At 46.3% G+C, this 19,114-nt stretch overlaps 1 protein-coding gene across 1 annotated transcript in view; it reads left to right on the forward strand.

The window, feature by feature from the left end:
* The window catches only part of LOC120928037 (granulocyte-macrophage colony-stimulating factor receptor subunit alpha-like), a 72,961-nt gene that overhangs the window by 23,338 nt on the left and 30,509 nt on the right, over nt 1–19,114 (forward strand). Inside the window, exons 5-7 of the mRNA XM_040339108.1 lie at nt 389–509; nt 10,078–10,268; nt 16,609–16,739. Coding sequence (XP_040195042.1) covers nt 389–509; nt 10,078–10,268; nt 16,609–16,739 — 443 coding nt within the window. The remainder of the gene's footprint in view (nt 1–388; nt 510–10,077; nt 10,269–16,608; nt 16,740–19,114) is intronic.

Consider the following 19,114-nt stretch of genomic DNA (forward strand, 5'->3'; position numbering starts at 1 on the left):
AACCCATAGCATCTACGAACCCAAACCTTATCCCTAGTCTAGTCTGCAATATTGTACAGAGTTTTAGAAAAACATGCATTGACTTTTGTTGGTTCATTATTCCCAATTTTGTAGCGGTCCTAGGACTACATCAATGTGCTTCCAGAGGTCCTAGGACTACACCAATGTGCTTCCAAAGGTCCTAGGACTACACCAATGTGCTTCCAGAGGTCCTAGGACTACATCAATGTGCTTCCAGAGGTCCTGGGGATTGAAGGTTTTCTTTAAAACTAGGAATGTTTTTCATTTTGATGAAACCTGACTATGCAAACTCCTCTTCCTGATTGTATTGGCACGTCTTGTCTTGAGGTTTCTAGAGTTCAATATATTTGTTTTTTGTTTTTTTTAGGCAAAGAGAACACCGGTGCAGAAAACCTTTCCTGTGAGGTCTATAATGTCTCTATTGTCAACTTTTCATGGACTGCGGGTAGAGAAGCCCCAAACGACACCCAATACTCCTTGGTCATCAGGTAAAATCAGTACCTTATATAACACTGAAAGTCCAAAAGAAAGATTCAAAGGGAGGCTATGAGCATCCAGTGTAAGTTGAGTGGTTCCAGAAAAACATGAATAGCCAGATTCAGAGAGGTTTACGCCGGCGTATCAGTAGATACGCCGTCGTAACTCTGAATCTGCGCCGTCGTAAATTTAAGTATATTCTCAAATTGAGATACACTTAAATCTAGCTAAGATACGACTGCGGGCGCCGTCGTATCTTAGCTGTCTATTTAGGCCGGCCGCTAGGGGCGTGTACGCTGATTTACGCCTAGAATGGGTAAATCAGCAAGATACGCCTATTCACAAACGTACGCTTGCCCGTCGCAGTAAAGATACGCCGTTTACGTAAGGCGTTTTCAGGCGTAAAGTTAGTCCACCAAAAAGCTGGCCCAGCCAATGTTAAGTATGGACGTCGGTCCCGCGTCGAATTTTGACATTTTTACGTTGTTTGCGTAAGTCGTCAGTGAATGGGGCTGGGCGTAATTTACGTTCATGTCGAAACCAATGAGTCTTTGCGGCGTAATTTGGAGCATGCGCACTGGGATACGTCCACGGACGGCGCATGCGCCGTTGGATAAAAACGTAATTTACGTGGGGTCATGCTTTATTTACATAAAACATGCCCACCTCTTAACAATTTGAATTAGGCGCGCTTACGGCAGCACATTTACGTTACGCCGCCGTAACTTAGGACGCAAGTGCTTTGTGAATACAGCACTTGCCTCTCTAACTTACGGCAGCGTAGCGTATATGAGATACGCTACGCCGGAACAAAGAAGCGCCGCTCTACCTGAATCCGGCTAGAAGTCAGCCCATCACCTAAAATAAAAGGCTTACCAGAAAGCCTGTGACCGCCCTTCTCAGGGGGGTCAAACAAGCTTATAAGATGAGGTTATCCTGCAGAGCAGCAGAGAAGATCATCCGTCTCCCACGCCTTCAATAGCTCCAAACCACAGCTCACAGGTCCTTCCAGGAGTGCCACAGGTGTACGTGTGTAGCAATAGGATACACACTCAAAGTGGGGTGAGTATGCCGCAATGGAAAGGAAACAACAAAAGAGTTCTATAGTGCAGGCGTTTTAAAAGTTAAAAGGATTTATTAGTGGCAATAAAATACAGACTCTCCTAATCAGCAAGATCTAATGAATATCCTTGCAAGGAAATAAAAGCAACAAGTAGCTCCGTTTGGCGTCAGGCCGCCTATGGGGAAGAAAAACCGTGCATGTGCTATGCGTGTGCGTGTCGCCCGACGATCGTTTCGTCACACTGACCCCCCTGAGAAGGGCGGTCACAGGCTTTCTGGTAAGCCTTTTATTTTACTATCAGGTGATGGGCTGACTTCACGTTTTTCTGGAACCACTCAACTTACACTGGATGCTCATAGCCTCCCTTTGAATCTTTCTTTTGGACTTTCATCCGCTGATCCATTGGACTTATTGTTTTCACTGAATATTCACCATATTATATTCAATATATGTCATCAGCATATACCTTATGATCCTCACTTTATTGTTTTGATTGTCACTTATTTTTCATAATGCATGATTATTGATTTATTCACTTTGATTCAATTTCCAGCACTACACTGTTAGTACACACTAAGTAGCTTTAGGTGCAAACTGCAGAGGACACAGGCAGTACACACTACGTAGCTTTAGGTGCAAACTGCAGAGGACAAAGACAGTACACACACTACGTACAGTAGCTTTAGGTGCAAACTGCAGAGGACACGAGCAGTACACACTACGTAGCTTTAGGTGCAAACTGCAGAGGACACAGGCAGTACACACCAAGTAGCTTTAGGTGCAAACTGCAGAGGACACAGGCAATACACCATGTGAGAATACTGCAGCTAGCAAAATCATCTGCCTGCCAGTAAATTAGGAAGAACTGATCTAGCTAAACTATACAGTGTATAAATATATGTACAACACCTGGGATGCATATATATCCTCTACACACTGTAACATTATCTGACTAGCCTGCCTGCTCTATCTATCTAGCTTTAGGTGCAAACTGCAGAGGACACGTGTAGTACACACCACGTAGCTTTAGGTGCAAACTGCAGAGGACACGAGCAGTACACACTACGTAGCTTTAAGTGCAAACTGCAGAGGACACGTGCAGTACACACACTACGTAGCTTTAGGTGCAAACTGCAGAGGACACGTGTAGTACACACCACGTAGCTTTAGGTGCAAACTGCAGAGGACACAGGCAGTACACACCAAGTAGCTTTAGGTGCAAACTACAGAGGACAAAGGCAGTACACACCACGTAGCTTTATGGTGAACACTGCAGAGAACACAGGCAGTACACACCAAGTAGCTTTAAGTGCAAACTGCAGAGGACAAAGGCAGTACACACACTACGTAGCTTTAGGTGCAAACTGCAGAGGACAAAGGGCAGTACACACCAAGTAGCTTTAGGTGCACACTGCAGAGGACACGTGCAGTACACACCAAGTAGCTTTAGGTGCAAACTGCAAAGGACAAAGACAGTACACACCAAGTAGCTTTAGGTGCAAACTACAGAGGACAGAGGCAGTACACACACCACATAGCTTCATGGTGCCCACTGCAGAGGACACAGGCAGTACACACCACATAGCTTTATGGTGCACACTGCAGAGGACACAGGCAGTACACACTACGTAGCTTTAGGTGAAAACTGCAGAGGACATGGGCAGTACACACCAAGTAGCTTTAGGTGCAAACTGCAGAGGACAAAGGCAGTACACACACCACGTAGCTTTAGGTGCAAACTGCAGAGGACACGGGCAGTACACACCAAGTAGCTTTAGGTGCAAACTACAGAGAACAAAGGCAGTACACACCAAGTAGCTTTATGGTGCACACTGCAGAGGACATGGGCAGTACACACTACATAGCTTTAGGTGCAAACTGCAGAGAACACGGGCAGTACACACCAAGTAGCTTTAGGTGCAAACTGCAGAGGACAAAGGCAGTACACACACTACGTAGCTTTAGGTGCAAACTGCAGAGGAAACAGGCAGTACACACCACGTAGCTTTAGGTGAAAACTACAGAGGACAAAGGCAGTACACACACCACGTAGCTTTATGGTGCACACTGCAGAGGACACAGGCAGTACACACTACATAGCTTTAGGTGCAAACTGCAGAGGACACAGGCAGTACATACCAAGTAGCTTTAGGTGCAAACTGCAGAGGACACAGGCAGTACACACTATGTAGCTTTAGGTGCAATCTGCAGAGGACACGGGAAGTACACACCAAGTAGCTTTAGGTGCAAACTGCAGAGGACAAAGGCAGTACACACACCACTTAGCTTTATGGTGCACACTGCAGAGGACACAGGCAATACACCATGTGAGAATACTGCAGCTAGCAAAATCATCTGCCTGCCAGTAAATTAGGAATAGCTGATCTAGCTAAACTATACAGTGTATAAATATATGTACAACACCTGGGATGCATATATATCCTCTACACACTGTAACTTTATCTGACTAGCCTGCCTGCTCTATCTATCTAGCTTTAGGTGCAAACTGCAGAGGACAAGTGTAGTACACACCACGTAGCCTTAGGTGCAAACTGCAGAGGACACGAGCAGTACACACTACGTAGCTTTAAGTGCAAACTGCAGAGGACACGTGCAGTACACACACTACGTAGCTTTAGGTGCAAACTGCAGAGGACACGTGTAGTACACACCACGTAGCTTTAGGTGCAAACTGCAGAGGACACGAGCAGTACACACTACGTAGCTTTAAGTGCAAACTGCAGAGGACACGTGCAGTACACACACTACGTAGCTTTAGGTGCAAACTGCAGAGGACACGTGTAGTACACACCACGTAGCTTTAGGTGCAAACTGCAGAGGACACGAGCAGTACACACTACGTAGCTTTAAGTGCAAACTGCAGAGGACACGTGCAGTACACACACTACGTAGCTTTAGGTGCACACTGCAGAGGACACAGGCAGTACACACCAAGTAGCTTTAGGTGCAAACTACAGAGGACAAAGACAGTACACACCACGTAGCTTTATGGTGAACACTGCAGAGGACACAGGCAGTACACACCAAGTAGCTTTAAGTGCAAACTGCAGAGGACAAAGGCAGTACACACCAAGTAGCTTTAGGTGCACACTGCAGAGGACATAGGCAGTACACACTACGTAGCTTTAGGTGCAAACTGCAGAGGACACGTGCAGTACACACCAAGTAGCTTTAGGTGCAAACTGCAAAGGACAAAGGCAGTACACACCAAGTAGCTTTAGGTGCAAACTACAGAGGACAGAGGCAGTACACACACCACATAGCTTTATGGTGCCCACTGCAGAGGACACAGGCAGTACACACTACATAGCGTTATGGTGCACACTGCAGAGGACACAGGCAGTACATACTACGTAGCTTTAGGTGAAAACTGCAGAGGACATGGGCAGTACACACCAAGTAGCTTTAGGTGCAAACTGCAGAGGACAAAGGCAGTACACACACTACGTAGCTTTAGGTGCAAACTGTAGAGGACACGGGCAGTACACACCACGTAGCTTTAGGTGCAAACTGCAGAGGACACGGGCAGTACACACACTACGTAGCTTTAGGTGCAAACTGCAGAGGACAAAGGCAGTACACACACTACGTAGCTTTAGGTGCAAACTGCAGAGGACACGTGCAGTACACACCAAGTAGCTTTAGGTGCAAACTACAGAGAACAAAGGCAGTACACACCAAGTAGCTTTATGGTGCACACTGCAGAGGACACGGGCAGTACACACTACATAGCTTTAGGTGCAAACTGCAGAGAACACGGGCAGTACACACCAAGTAGCTTTAGGTGCAAACTGAAGAGGACAAAGGCAGTACACACACTACGTAGATTTAGGTGCAAACTGCAGAGGACACAGGCAGTACACACCACGTAGCTTTAGGTGCAAACTACAGAGGACAAAGGCAGTACACACACCACGTAGCTTTGTGGTGCACACTGCAGAGGACACAGGCAGTACACACTACATAGCTTTAGGTGCAAACTGCAGAGGACACGGGCAGTACACACCAAGTAGCTTTAGGTGCAAACTGCAGAGGACACAGGCAGTACACACTATGTAGCTTTAGGTGCAATCTGCAGAGGACACAGGAAGTACACACCAAGTAGCTTTAGGTGCACACTGCAGAGGACAAAGGCAGTACACACACCACTTAGCTTTATGGTGCACACTGCAGAGGACACAGGCAATACACCATGTGAGAATACTGCAGCTAGCACAATCATCTGCCTGCCAGTAAATTAGGAATAGCTGATCTAGCTATCTGTGTATCTGATCTGTGTATAAATATATGTACAACACCTGGGATGCATATATATCCTCTACGCACTGTAACTTTATCTGACTAGCCTGCCTGCTCTATCTACCTGCAAAAAATGACACTCTCTGTCTCTAACCACCGCCGCAACACACTACACGAGGCCGACCTGCAGGTGGCCTTTTATAGTGTGGGGCGTGTACTAAACCCCCTGAGCCATAATTGGCCAAAGCCACCCTGGCTTTGGCCAATTATGGCTCTCCATTTTTTGCGTGCTGTGATTGGCCAAGCATGCGGGTCATAGTGCATGCTTGGCCAATCATCAGCCAGCAATGCACTGCGATGCTGCAGTGAATTATGGGCCGTGACGCGGCACTCGAATTTGGCGCGAACGGCCCGTAACGTTCGTAATTCGACGAACTGTAGAACATACGATGTCTATTTACATGTAGCGCTACCCCCAAAGGAGCCGCTGGTTGATTTGGGATCTACTCTCTTTTGGCTCAGCTCACCCCTGTTTAACTAGCTCGAACCCTCCCTTGACACATCAGAAGTCTGGTAAGTGGGATATTGTGACCTCTGCTGGGCTGGGGTCACAATAGCAGGCATACAATATGCAGTGACAATATAACAATGAATTACCTGCTGTTATGGACAGTCCCTCCAGACAAGAAAATACACTCCACACAGTGAATATATTTAAATATAGGGGAGTAAGTTTACTGTATAGAAACTTAAAGCGGTGGTTCCCCCTTAAAAACAACTTTTTTTTATTCCACTGGCCCCCCACATTACAATCGAATTAAGGCTATTATTTTTTTTTGGCTGCTGTACATACCTTGATACAGCATCTTCACCCGTGCATCCGGGTTGCGAGTCCCGCGGGAGTGGGCGTTCCTCACATGTGTTTGATTGACATTTTTCACAAAAACGAGCTCTCCCCCCGTCGCGTAAGCCGCGTCACGATTGGCGAAAGGAGCCGAACGGCGATGCGCATGCGCAGTATAGCGCCGACTCGCCGTTCGGCTCCTTTCGCCAACCGTGACGCGGCTTACGCGACAAGGGGGAGCTCGTTTTTGTGAAAAATGTCAATCAAACACATGTGAGGAACGCCCACTCCCGCGGGACTCGCAACCCGGATGCACGGGTGAAGATGCTGTATCAAGGTATGTACAGCAGCCAAAAAAAAATAATAGCCTTAATTCGATTGTAATGTGGGGGGCCAGTGGAATAAAAAAAAGTTGTTTTTAAGGGGGAACCACCCCTTTAAGGAAGACAAGCATAGGTTTTAGACATAAACACAACTGGCAAGTAATGACTCAGTCTGATTCGCAAGGGCTCTTGCAAGAATCAGCAATTAATGTAAATAAACGATATTTAAACCTAGGAATGGTACCATTCATCTAAACTAAACAGGCAGTCTATGCTCACGAGCGCCCCCTAGCGGGCAGTTCTACAGAGCAGTCAATATCCGCGTTGTGGCCGGTTGGTGCACATTAAAATTGTAATCCACGGGTGACAATTAATGAAAGAAACCACGTAGCAAAATGTCTAGGACAGCAGAACGTTGGTGAATTGATCGCTCGTCAGCGTCAATCACTTCTATGAAACACTGAAACAATTAACTGGGCCTCTAAGTTTCGCCTAAGGGCCCAACACGTGTCTGTGGCATGTGAGATGGCACTAGGTGTCTGTACTAAACAGAGAGTCTGAAGTTGAGCATGTGCTCTCTCACCCAAAAGGCCGATCCGCCTGAGTTCTCTTCAGAAAGTGTGTTGATAAATCACTGCTCAACAGCACAAAGATCCTGGATGAGGGTTTTCCACTGTTTCAGTGGTCAGCTAGATTGCCGCTCCGATCTCCGGGAACACGGGCTGGATGCTGGAGTCTTGCTTCCTTCCGGATGGCTGGCCTCTCAGTGAATTTAGGCCTAGGCTTCTGCCCTAGCAGCTCTGCCCAGGAGAAGATACACATGCCAAGAGAGTGAGAGCAGCCCCCCCTTTCCTTAAATAGCCTCTCATATCCTTCTGAGTGGCTGAGCAGAGTTGTCACATGTTCCAATAACACAGGGCATTGTGAGAAGTATAGTCTGTTTCTCCTAAGAGTCAATGGAGTCCGAGGGCCGGATTCAGATACATTGCAGTATATGCCGGCGCAGCGTAACGTATGTCAGATACGGTACGCCGCCGTAACTTAGGGCGCAAGTTCCGTATGCAGAAAGAACTTGCGCCCTTAGTTACGGCGGCGTAACGTATGTGTGGCGGCGTAAGCCCGCCTAATTCAAATGGGGATGATGTGGGGGTGTTTTATGTAAATTCCCTGTGACCCCACGTATTTGATGTATTTTCTGAACGGCGCGTGCGCCGTTCGTGAAAAAATCCCAGTGCGCATGCTCGAAATTACGCCGCAAGTCATCATTGCTTTAGACGTGAACGTAACTTACGTACAGCCCTATTCGCGAACGACTTACGCAAACGACGTAAAATGTTCAAAACTCGGCGCGGGAACGACGTCCATACTTAACATTAGCTACGCCTCATATAGCAGGGGTAACTTTACGCCGGAAAACGCCTAACGTAAACGACGTAAAAAAATGCGCCGGCCGGACGTACGTTTCTGAATCGGCGAAAATACTTAATTAGCATATTCTTTGCGTAACTATACGGAAGCGCCACCTAGCGGCCAGCGTAAATATGCAGCCTAAGATACGACGGTGTAAGACACTTACGCCAGTCGGATCTTAGGGAAATCTATGCGTAACTGATTCTCTGAATCAGTCGCATAGATACGACGGCCCGCACTCAGAGATACGACGGCGTATCCGAAGATACGCCGTCGTATCTCGTTTCTGAATCCGGACCCATATCTCCTGCTACTTGTAGTCCCACAATGCATAACTTTCACAACAATGTCTAACATATTTACAAATGTGAATGTAAGTCCATCGGAGACGACCTGTCATAAGGCTCTGACAGGATGACCCCGCTACATACATATAAATGCTCCAGTTATTTACATATGAATGACGGTTATTTACATGTAAACACAGGGGCCCAGATTCAGGTAGAATTGCGCTATATTTGCGCGGGCACAGGGCAACGATTTTGCCCTGCGCCCACGCAAATATTTTGCGCTGCCCTCGATTCACGGAGCAGTAGCTCCGTGAATTGCGAGGGCGCGCCGGCAAAATTGCCCGGCGTAAGCGCGCGCAATGTAAATGATCCCGCCGGGGGCGGGAATCAGTTAAATTAGGGGCGCTCCCGCGCCGAGCGTACAGCGCATGCTCCGTCGGGAAACTTTCCCGACGTGCATTGCGGCAAATGACGTCGCAAGGACGTCATTTGCTTCAAAGTGAACGTGAATGGCGTCCAGCGCCATTCACGAATCACTTACGCAAATGCCGTGAAATTCAAATTTCACGGCACGGGAGCGGCGGCTATACTTTAGCATTGGGTGCCCCTGCTATTAGAAAGGGCAGCCTTGCGCTAAAGTTGCCGTACGGAAACTCCGTACCTGGCTTGCGCGGGGCCCGCGCAAGTTTGTGAATCAGTTGGTAGTATGCAATTTGCATACTACACGCTGATCACAATGGGAGCGCCCCCTAGCGGCACACGCAAGAATGCAGCCTAAAATCTGCGAGGCATAAGAGCCTTATGCCGCGCAGATTTTAGGCTGCAGTCGGTGTAACGAGGTTCCTGAATCAGGAGCACTCGTTACACCGGAGCAAGTAAGCAATTGCGCCGTGTAACTTATGGTTACACGGGCGCAATTGCTTCTTGAATCTGGGCCAGGGTCTGCAGGTGAGTCATCTGTACACAGCAATAGGGCAGTGCTGGGCAGCATTAGTAGCAGCACTTCACACTGAGATATCAGGACACAGCACAGAACTACAACTTCAAGGGACAAGGGAATTTAAACTGGGATAGTTGGCAAGTATGAGGCAGCTGCCTACAAGAATGTCAGGGCCCAGGGCTCTGCCTTAAAGACGGCCCTGTATGGAGTGTCACTTGAGTCTCCTGGGACTGCTGACATTACATTCAAGATGTCAGCAACCAGAAACAGTCCCAGGGATGGATGTCTACACAAAGGGAGGCTTTTACAGGTAAATAACATACATAAAGTACTGTATGTAAAATGCACCAAAAATCATGGGAAGATTTTTGTTGAAATGAATGGTTTGGTGACAGGGTCTCTTTAAATATTGTGAATGCATTTACTGTATGCATTTCTTTTACTATTAGGAATAAAAACGTTTTCATACCATGTGAAGACTACAGAAATGATTCTTTCGGCAGACAAGTCGGGTGTGTCTTAAAATCTCCAAACATTCGTTTTGATGTGACTAATTACATACAATTGGTGGGATCAAGCCCGTCAAGTGAAGAAACTTCCATCCGATTTTATGATAGACTGCTTAAGCTGAACGATTACGGTAAATTGAGTTTTTTTCTTTCTATGAATTAATATGAATATGAAAAGAGTGACGCCCCGTACACACGATCGGATTTTGCGTCGGAAAAACCCTGGATCGTTTTTCCGACGGAATTCTGCTCAAGCTTGGCTTTTATACACACGTTCACACAAAAGTTCTCTGAACTTTCGACCGTCAAGAGCGCGATGACGTACAACACTACGACGAGCCGAGAAAACAACGTTTAATGCTTCCGAGCATGCGTTAAATTGTTTCCGAGCATGCATTGGAAATTTTGCGCCTCGGAATTGCATACAGACGATCAGAAGTTCCGATCGGAAAAAATTGAGAACCAGCTCTCAGTCTTTTGTTGGCGGAAATTCCGACAGCAAAAGTCCGATGGAGCATACACACGGTCAGAATTTCCGAACGAAAAGCTCACATCGGACTTTTCTTGTCAGAAATTCCGATCGTGTGTACGGGGCATCAGATGATGGAAGATGGTCACCTTACATGATATTGGCCTTTCTCTACTGTAACAAGACTTGTGTTGGGCCAGGGCTGTCTTTTCGCATGGGCGCGCTGGGCAGTTCCCCCGGGGGCCCCACTTGCCTGGGGGGCCTAGGGTGACCACGTGTCCCGGATTTTGCAGGTCTGTCCCGGGCACCTTCATTCCAGGACAATACAGTGTCCCGGAATGAAACTGACACAGTCACTCTCCCGGGCCAATCTGATGCCCCCAAAAAAGGCCGCCACATCACTGCTTTACTCGCTGACAGTACTTGTCCTGGCTGGGAATGCCTGGAGGAGCACAATCCCCGCCCCCTGCTTGTGATTGAAGAAATCATAAATCCCGCCTCTTGTTTCCAATCACTGTGCTGTGATTCGTTACAGCACAAGCTGATTTTGGGAAGGGGGGTGTCCCTCAACTGTAGTTTGGAAATGTGGTCACCCTAGGGGGGCCCCACTTGACTGGGGGGCCCACCTGCCCAGAACCGCCGCTATAATCGTTCTTATGGTGCGCAGGATCGCCGGCTGAAGACATGGATATCTGAATGTGATGCCTCTAGCTGCAGGCATCATTCAGATATCCCCCGGCAAAGCCCAAGACGTCATATGACGTCCACCCAGGATGGGAGATCCCATCTGTGGACGTCATTTGACGATAGGCCGGTATTGAAGTGGTTAAATACTTTCCAGGTGTCAAGGTGCCATTGGGCCAATAACACAAAATGTCTCTTACATTGGTGATCAGTGGGAAGAATGGTCCTTACAGAATGTTCCTTACATTGGTGATCAGTGGGAAGAATGGTCCTTACATTGGGGATCAGTGAGAAGAATGTTCCTTACATTGGTGATCAGTGGGAAGAATGTTCCTTACATTGGTGATCAGTGGGAAGAATGTCCCTTACATTGGTGATCAGTGGGAAGAATGCTCCTTACATTGGTGATCAGTGAGAAGAATGCTCCTTACATTGGTGATCAGTGAGAAGAATGTTCCTTACATTGGTGATCAGTGAGAAGAATGTTCCTTACATTGGTGATCAGTGGGAAGAATGTTCCTTACATTGGTGATCAGTGAGAAGAATGTCCCCTATATTGGTGGCTAATGGGAAGAATGTTCCTTACATTGGTGATCAGTGGGAAGAATGTTCCTTACATTGGTGATCAGTGAGAAGAATGTCCCTTACATTGGTGATCAGTGAGAAGAATGTCCCTTACATTGGTGATCAGTGGGAAGAATGTCCCTTACATTGATGATCAGTGGGAAGAATGTTCCTTACATTGGTGATCAGTGAGAAGAATGCCCCTTACATTGGTGATCAGTGAGAAGAATGTCCCTTACATTGGTGATCAGTGAGAAGAATGTTCCTTACATTGGTGATCAGTGGGAAGAATGTCCCTTACATTGGTGATCAGTGGGAAGAATGTCCCTTACATTGGTGATCAGTGGGAAGAAGGAGGAGGACACACCCTAGGAGCTCTCTGAGAGAACCAACCCTTTTCAAGCCTGGGCCTTGCCTGCTAGCTTGGCCCAGGAATAATGCCTGATCCTGGGGGAGGCCCCGGGACGGATCCCCCTGATGATACAGGGCCTAGTGAGGAGGAGGTGGAGGATCTGTCTGTAGGTCCAGGCCCTGCTGTGGATGCGAATGTCTTCAGTCAGAAGAGCATTGATCGTTTTAGGGCGATTGGAAGAGCTGAAGAAAAACTTAAAATTTTGAAGGCTGAACACAAATCCTTCAAAATCAAGTATTTCCAGGCCTGGAGTAAAAATCGTTTGGCCATGAAGCCTGAGTTGCAGGAATTGGAGGAAAAGGTAAAGGAACAATCTTTATTATTGGAAAAGCTGAAAGATAAAAGTGGAGAAAAGTTTGATAATGAGAGGAGATTTGCCAGCCAGACAGCAAGTTCCAGGGACCAGCCTCAGATAATGGATGACCCGGGTCCATCTGCCTCTGCACCTCTCCCTCCATGTCAGGGCTTGGAATCGCCAACGGCAACCAGCCAGGGTTTTGAGAGTGAGCATGGCACCCTGAAATGTATCCAGGAGATGGAGTCACCCCTGAGAGCAAACAAGCCTGCTTTTACAGAAGTCCCTGAAGCCAAGCCAGTACAGGTGGAGAAATGTCAGCACACCTCACTGCCTTCCAACATGTCTGCCCAACCTGCTGTGGTGGACGGTGTCCTGACTGAGGAGCAGAAAGGGAAGGCCTTGTGCAAAGCGCTGCCTGGAGTTTCTGCTGGGACCTGTAGTTCCTCTGTACAAGGTATGCCTGTTACCAGCAATGAGATTGCCTCACCTGAGCCTCCCTGTGGTGGGGGAGGGGATCAGCATATTGCACCATGTGCAGTGGAAGAAGCAATGGAGGTTTCACCTGCTGCAGTATCAGACCAGCCTGCACTATCCCCTGATGACAACCCTGTCCTGACAGAAGAGAACCGACCAGCTGAAGCTTCTACAAGCACAGCAGTGGGAACTGACACTGCTGGGAAGACTGCAGGAACTGTGAATATTCCAGCAAGTACTAAGAATGACAGTAATGATAAAACAATGGATGTGGTGGGTGGTGAAGGGGTTAATACTGCTGGGAAAAATAAAAATGACATTCCTCCCCCTGCTCAACAGAGGAAAGACTCACCGATTGTTCAGACCAAATCTGTGCAATCGATATCTGCTGCAAATGTGTCAGATGGTTCAAAACAAACAAATGTTTTATCTGCTGGGAGTTACGCGTCGGTTTTGGGGAATCGCACCAAGGAGGGTGGGGGGAATGGTGCAAATGTTGGTGGTCACAATTTGGGGGGTTTTAGTGGGGGGATGGTTGGTGGGTATAAGCGGAGAAACGTGGTCCAGTTGAAGTGGGAGGGGGAGGGGACCCCACCAGTAAGGGGGAGGGTGGCCGAGTTGATCCTGGAAATGGGGTTCAAAGTCGCAGACATTTTTGCTTTGATTTGTCCCGTTGGGAGTTGGGAATTTGATTTATCCTTTGTAAAACCTGAGGGTCTGGATTTATTTTGGGAACGTTTTAGGGGGCGCAGGGACCTTCCGCAGTGGAATGGTTGGATGCCAAAGGTGGTTTCCAGGCAGCCTCTAATAAAATCAGTGACGATCCTTGTGCGTAACGAATCCATCCCAGAGGCTGATTTGGTAGTATGGTTACGCCGCTATGGTGAAGTCCTCGCTCCACTGCGGAAGGTCCTTGATCAGCATGGGATATGGACAGGGGCCTGGACAGTGTCACTAAAATTGGGGGTGCAGGGAAATGTTGTTCAACATCTGCCCTGTTCAGCCTTTCTGGGGAGGGACAGGTTGACCATTTTTTACCAGGGTCAGCCTAAGGTGTGCAATAAATGTGGTGACAAGGGCCATTTTGCCTCCACCTGCACCCGCAAGAAATGTTTTTTGTGCCAGGAGCTTGGCCATTTGGCTAAAGACTGTACTGACATTCGGTGCAATTTGTGCCAAAAACTTGGTCACCCGTACAGTCAATGCCCGGAGGCATTACATAACCTGCCAGGGTTGGAGGCTGAGCTGCAGAGGCTGGATAAGGAGGATGAGGCCACTGAAACTCTTGTTGTCCCTCCTGTGTCTGTGACATCTGTTTCTGTTCCCCCTAGTGATGTGGTCCCTGAGTCTGTCCCTCCTGTGTCTGTGACATCTGTTTCTGTTCCCCTTAGTGATGTGGTTCCTGAGTCTGTCCCTTCTGTGTCTGTGACATCTGTTTCTGTTCCCCCTAGAGATGTGGTCCCTAAATCTGTCCCTCCTGTCCCTAATCCATCTATTCGTAGATCCTCCAGACTGGCGGAGGCTGCTGGGGGGGCAGGTTTAGCGGATCTTCCCACTCAGCCTCCAGTCCCTGCCCCTCGGCAGCGCAAGCGTGGTCAGGGGAATGTGGGGGTGCTGGATGGGGGTGGGGCTGATGGAAGGGTGTCCGTACCCCATGTTTCACATTCCATTGATGAGGATTCGGATGAGGAGGGGTGGGAGAAGATTAGGAGGAGGAAAAAAATGAAGAGAAAGACAAGAAAACCGGTCGTCTCTTCCTCAGAGTCGGATCCAGGAGGGGTTCCCCTTGGTAACACCTTTAATGTGTTGTCGGGTGACAAGATGTCTTTGTCTTCCTCCTTTTCATCTATGGATGAGGGGGAGTCACGTAGTTTGAAGAGAGCGGTTTCTGGTGATGAGAGTGTGGTGAAGGTCAAGAAGCGACTACCCCAATCATCCTGATGGCAGTTCCCCCTCCGATAAAGGTGGCGACCATTAATGTCGCCAGCATTAAATCTGCAAGAGCTCGTGATATGGCCTTATTTTTGCTCAGCGAGTTTGATGCCGAGATTTTATTTTTGCAAGAGACCTGGCTCCATACTTTGGCCGATGTCCATCTGGCAAAAAGGGAGTGGAGATGCGGTCCCTCCTTTTGGTCTCTTGCGGCTGAGCCCTGCAGCGGAGTTGCGGTACTTTTTGAAACCGATATGGTAACGTGCCGGCGGGTAATTGAGGTAGAAATAGGTAGATGCATGGTGTTGGACGTTTCTTAGAAGGGCTGCATGCATAATGGGTGCGGGTTTGTTTCTTGACCTTGCAGGTTTGTCTGGTGTAGTGGTGTGAGTTTGTATTAAGATTTATTTTCCCAATGATTACATGATTTTTGCTTTGCTGTAAAGTCTTTTGTTTGAGAGCAGATTTGCTATATTTATTTTCATTTATGTAAATATGTGTATATTTATGTATATCTTATAGTGATTTTATGCTTTTTGTTTGCAAGACTTTTAATAAACAAAATTGGGAAGAATGTTCCTTACATTGGTGATCAGTGAGAAGAATGTTCCTTAAATTGGTGATCAGTGGGAAGAATGTCCCTTACATTGGTGATCAGTGAGAAGAATGCTCCTTACATTGGTGATCAGTGGGAAGAATGTCCCTTACATTGGTGATCAGTGGGAAGAATGTCCCTTACATTGGTGATCAGTGAGAAGAATGTTCCTTACATTGGTGATCAGTGAGAAGAATGTTCCTTACATTGGTGATCAGTGAGAAGAATGTTCCTTACATTGGTGATCAGTGAGAAGAATGTTCCTTACATTGGTGATCAGTGAGAAGAATGTCCCCTATATTGGTGGCTAATGGGAAGAATGTTCCTTACATTGGTGATCAGTGAGAAGAATGTCCCTTACATTGGTGATCAGTGAGAAGAATGTCCCTTACATTGGTGATCAGTGAGAAGAATGTTCCTTACATTGGTGATCAGTGAGAAGAATGTTCCTTACATTGGTGATCAGTGAGAAGAATGTCCCTTACATTGGTGATCAGTGAGAAGAATGTTCCTTACATTGGTGATCAGTGGGAAGAATGTTCCTTACATTGGTGATCAGTGGGAAGAATGTCCCTTACATTGGTGATCAGTGGGAAGAATGTTCCTTACATTGGTGATCAGTGAGAAGAATGTTCCTTACATTGGTGATCAGTGAGAAGAATGCTCCTTACATTGGTGATCAGTGGGAAGAATGTCCCTTACATTGGTGATCAGTGAGAAGAATGTTCCTTACATTGGTGATCAGTGGGAAGAATGTCCCTTACATTGGTGATCAGTGAGAAGAATGTTCCTTACATTGGTGATCAGTGAGAAGAATGTTCCTTACATTGGTGATCAGTGGGAAGAATGTTCCTTACATTGGTGGTCAGTGGGAAGAATGTTCCTTACATTGGTGGTCAGTGGGAAGAATGATCCTTACATTGGTGACCTGCCCACCCCTTGTCCTCGCCCTGATACTATAGATAAGTATTACAGATGAACTTCTGTACATACTGTACATTGGTTTGCATAGATCAGTAAAAACCCTTTTTTTTTATCTCCAGTTATTTTAGATCCTCCGAGAAACATACGTCTGAATTATAGCGGGAATATCCTTGAAATTACCTGGGAGAAGCCGGAGACATACAGCAATATGGGCGACAAAAATTTTGAATACAACATTAATATAACTGGGGTAACGTCATCACTTTATACTTTTTTTTTTTTATATATATACTTTTAACCACTTCAGCCCCAAAGGATTTGGTTGCCAAAAGACCGGGCCACTTTTTGCGATTCGGCACTGCGTCGCTTTAACTGACAATTGCGCGGTCGTGCGACGCTGCTCCCAAACAAAATTGACGTCCTTTTCCCCCACAAATAGAGCTTTCTTCTGGTGGTATTTGATCACCTCTGCGGTTTTTATTTTTTGTGCTATCAACAAAAATAGAGCGACAATTGTGAAAAAAAATGCAATATTTTTTACTTTTTGCTATAATAAATATCCCCAAAATATATATATATATAAAAAAAAATTCCTCAGTTTCGGCCGATACGTATTCTTCTACATATTTTGTAAGCGTTTATTGATTGGTTTGCGCAAAAGTTATGGCGTCTACAAAATAGTTTTATAACATTTTTATTATTTATTTTTTTACTAGTAATGGCGGCGATCTGCGATTTTTATCATGACTGCGACATTATGGCGAACACATCGGACACTTTTTTATTGGGACCATTGTCATTTTTACAGAGAACTTTCGTTCTTTCGAATTTTTGGATTTTCCTTTCGAATTTAAGAATTTACGAATTTTCCAAATTCCGAATTTACGATTTTTGAATTTACAAATTTTCTAATTTTGAATTTACGAATTACGAATTTTCTAATTACGAATTTACAAATTTACGAATTTACAAATTTATCCAAAGTTACGAATGATCCGAAATACCGAATGCCGTATCTAAAGGGATGGAACGTAACAAATTAATAATAATAATAAATAACAACAACAATAATAATAATAATAATAAACATATTATTATTTCTTATTATTTTGTTCAGTGACATTTGTTTAGATACGGCATTCTTTATTTCGGATAATTTGTAACTTCGGATAAATTTGTATTTGCTACATTCACTAACAGCCAACTTTGAAAGGAAATTCCAATACCTATAATTTAATAGTTATTATTATTAGTTAGTTAGTTAGTTATTATTTAGAATGTTTTGACCTTCGGACTTTCATTCTTTCGAATTTTCGTATTTTCCTTTTAGAATTGTAGAATTTTCAAATTACGAATTTACAAATTTTTGAATTCCGAATTTACAAATTTCCGAATTCCGAATTTATGTATTCCGAATTTACGATTTATGATTTTAGAATTTTCTAATTACGAATTTACAAATTTACGAATTTGATCTCTGATTACAGAGATCAGTGCTATAAAAATGCACTGATTACTGTGTAAATGTGACTGGCAATAAAGGGGTTAACCAGTAGGGGGCACTGAAAGGATTAAGTGTGTCCTAGGGAGTGATTCTAACTGTGGGGGGCGTGGCTTACTGTGACACGACACTGATCGCTGCTCCCGATGAGAGGGAGCAGTAGATCAGTGTCCTGTCACTAGGCAGAATAGGCAAATGCCTTGTTTACAAATACATCCCCCCGTTCTGCCGCTCCGTGACCCGATTGTGGGACACCGGCGGGCATCGAGTCCGCGGGTCCCACGGGAATGGTCACGGAGACCGGGACGGGCACGCACCCGCTAGGGGGCAGGTTCAAAGCAACGTATATATACTTTGCTTTGCCTGCCCGTGCCATTCTGCCGACGTAAATCTATGTGAGGCGGTCGGCAAGCGGTTAATGCTTTTTTGGAAACAGAGGTCATTGGTGCCTACATTGATCAGCCATAACATTATGACCTTGGACACTGAATACATTTGATACACTGACCTACCTACACTGACGGTATTGACCTGACCTACATACACCGACCTACCTGACCTACCTACACTGACGGTATTGACCTGACCTATATACACTCACCTACCTACACTGACTTACCTGACATACACTGACCTACCTACACTGATGATAGTGGCCTGACCTACATACACTGACCTACCTGACCTGACATACACTGACCTACCTACACTGACGGTAGTGACCTGACCTATATACACTGACCTACCTACACTGACTTACCTGACATACACTGACCTACCTACACTGATGGTAGTGACCTGACCTATATACACTGACCTACCTACACTGACCTATATACATACACATTACACTGTCTCTGACCTACCTCAGTGGTGTCACAGCAAGCACTGCAGTCAGTCATAGGAGGAGCCGAGGAGGGTAGTAGAGCCAAGGACTGGAGTCTGGAGCCTAGAGGGTAGGAGAGCCGAGGAGCCTAAGGAGAGGAGAGCCGAGCGCCGAGTGATGTGTTGCGGCGGCCGCATTGTTATTCCCACCTTCTGAAGCCTGCAGCGTCTATGATTGATGTCACACGTCCAGCGGTATTGGACCAGTGGGACGTCCATCACAGGCTCCAGAAGGCGGG

This window comes from Rana temporaria, chromosome 2 (genome assembly GCF_905171775.1).
Source record: "Rana temporaria chromosome 2, aRanTem1.1, whole genome shotgun sequence".
NCBI classification, from domain to species: Eukaryota; Metazoa; Chordata; class Amphibia; order Anura; family Ranidae; genus Rana; species Rana temporaria.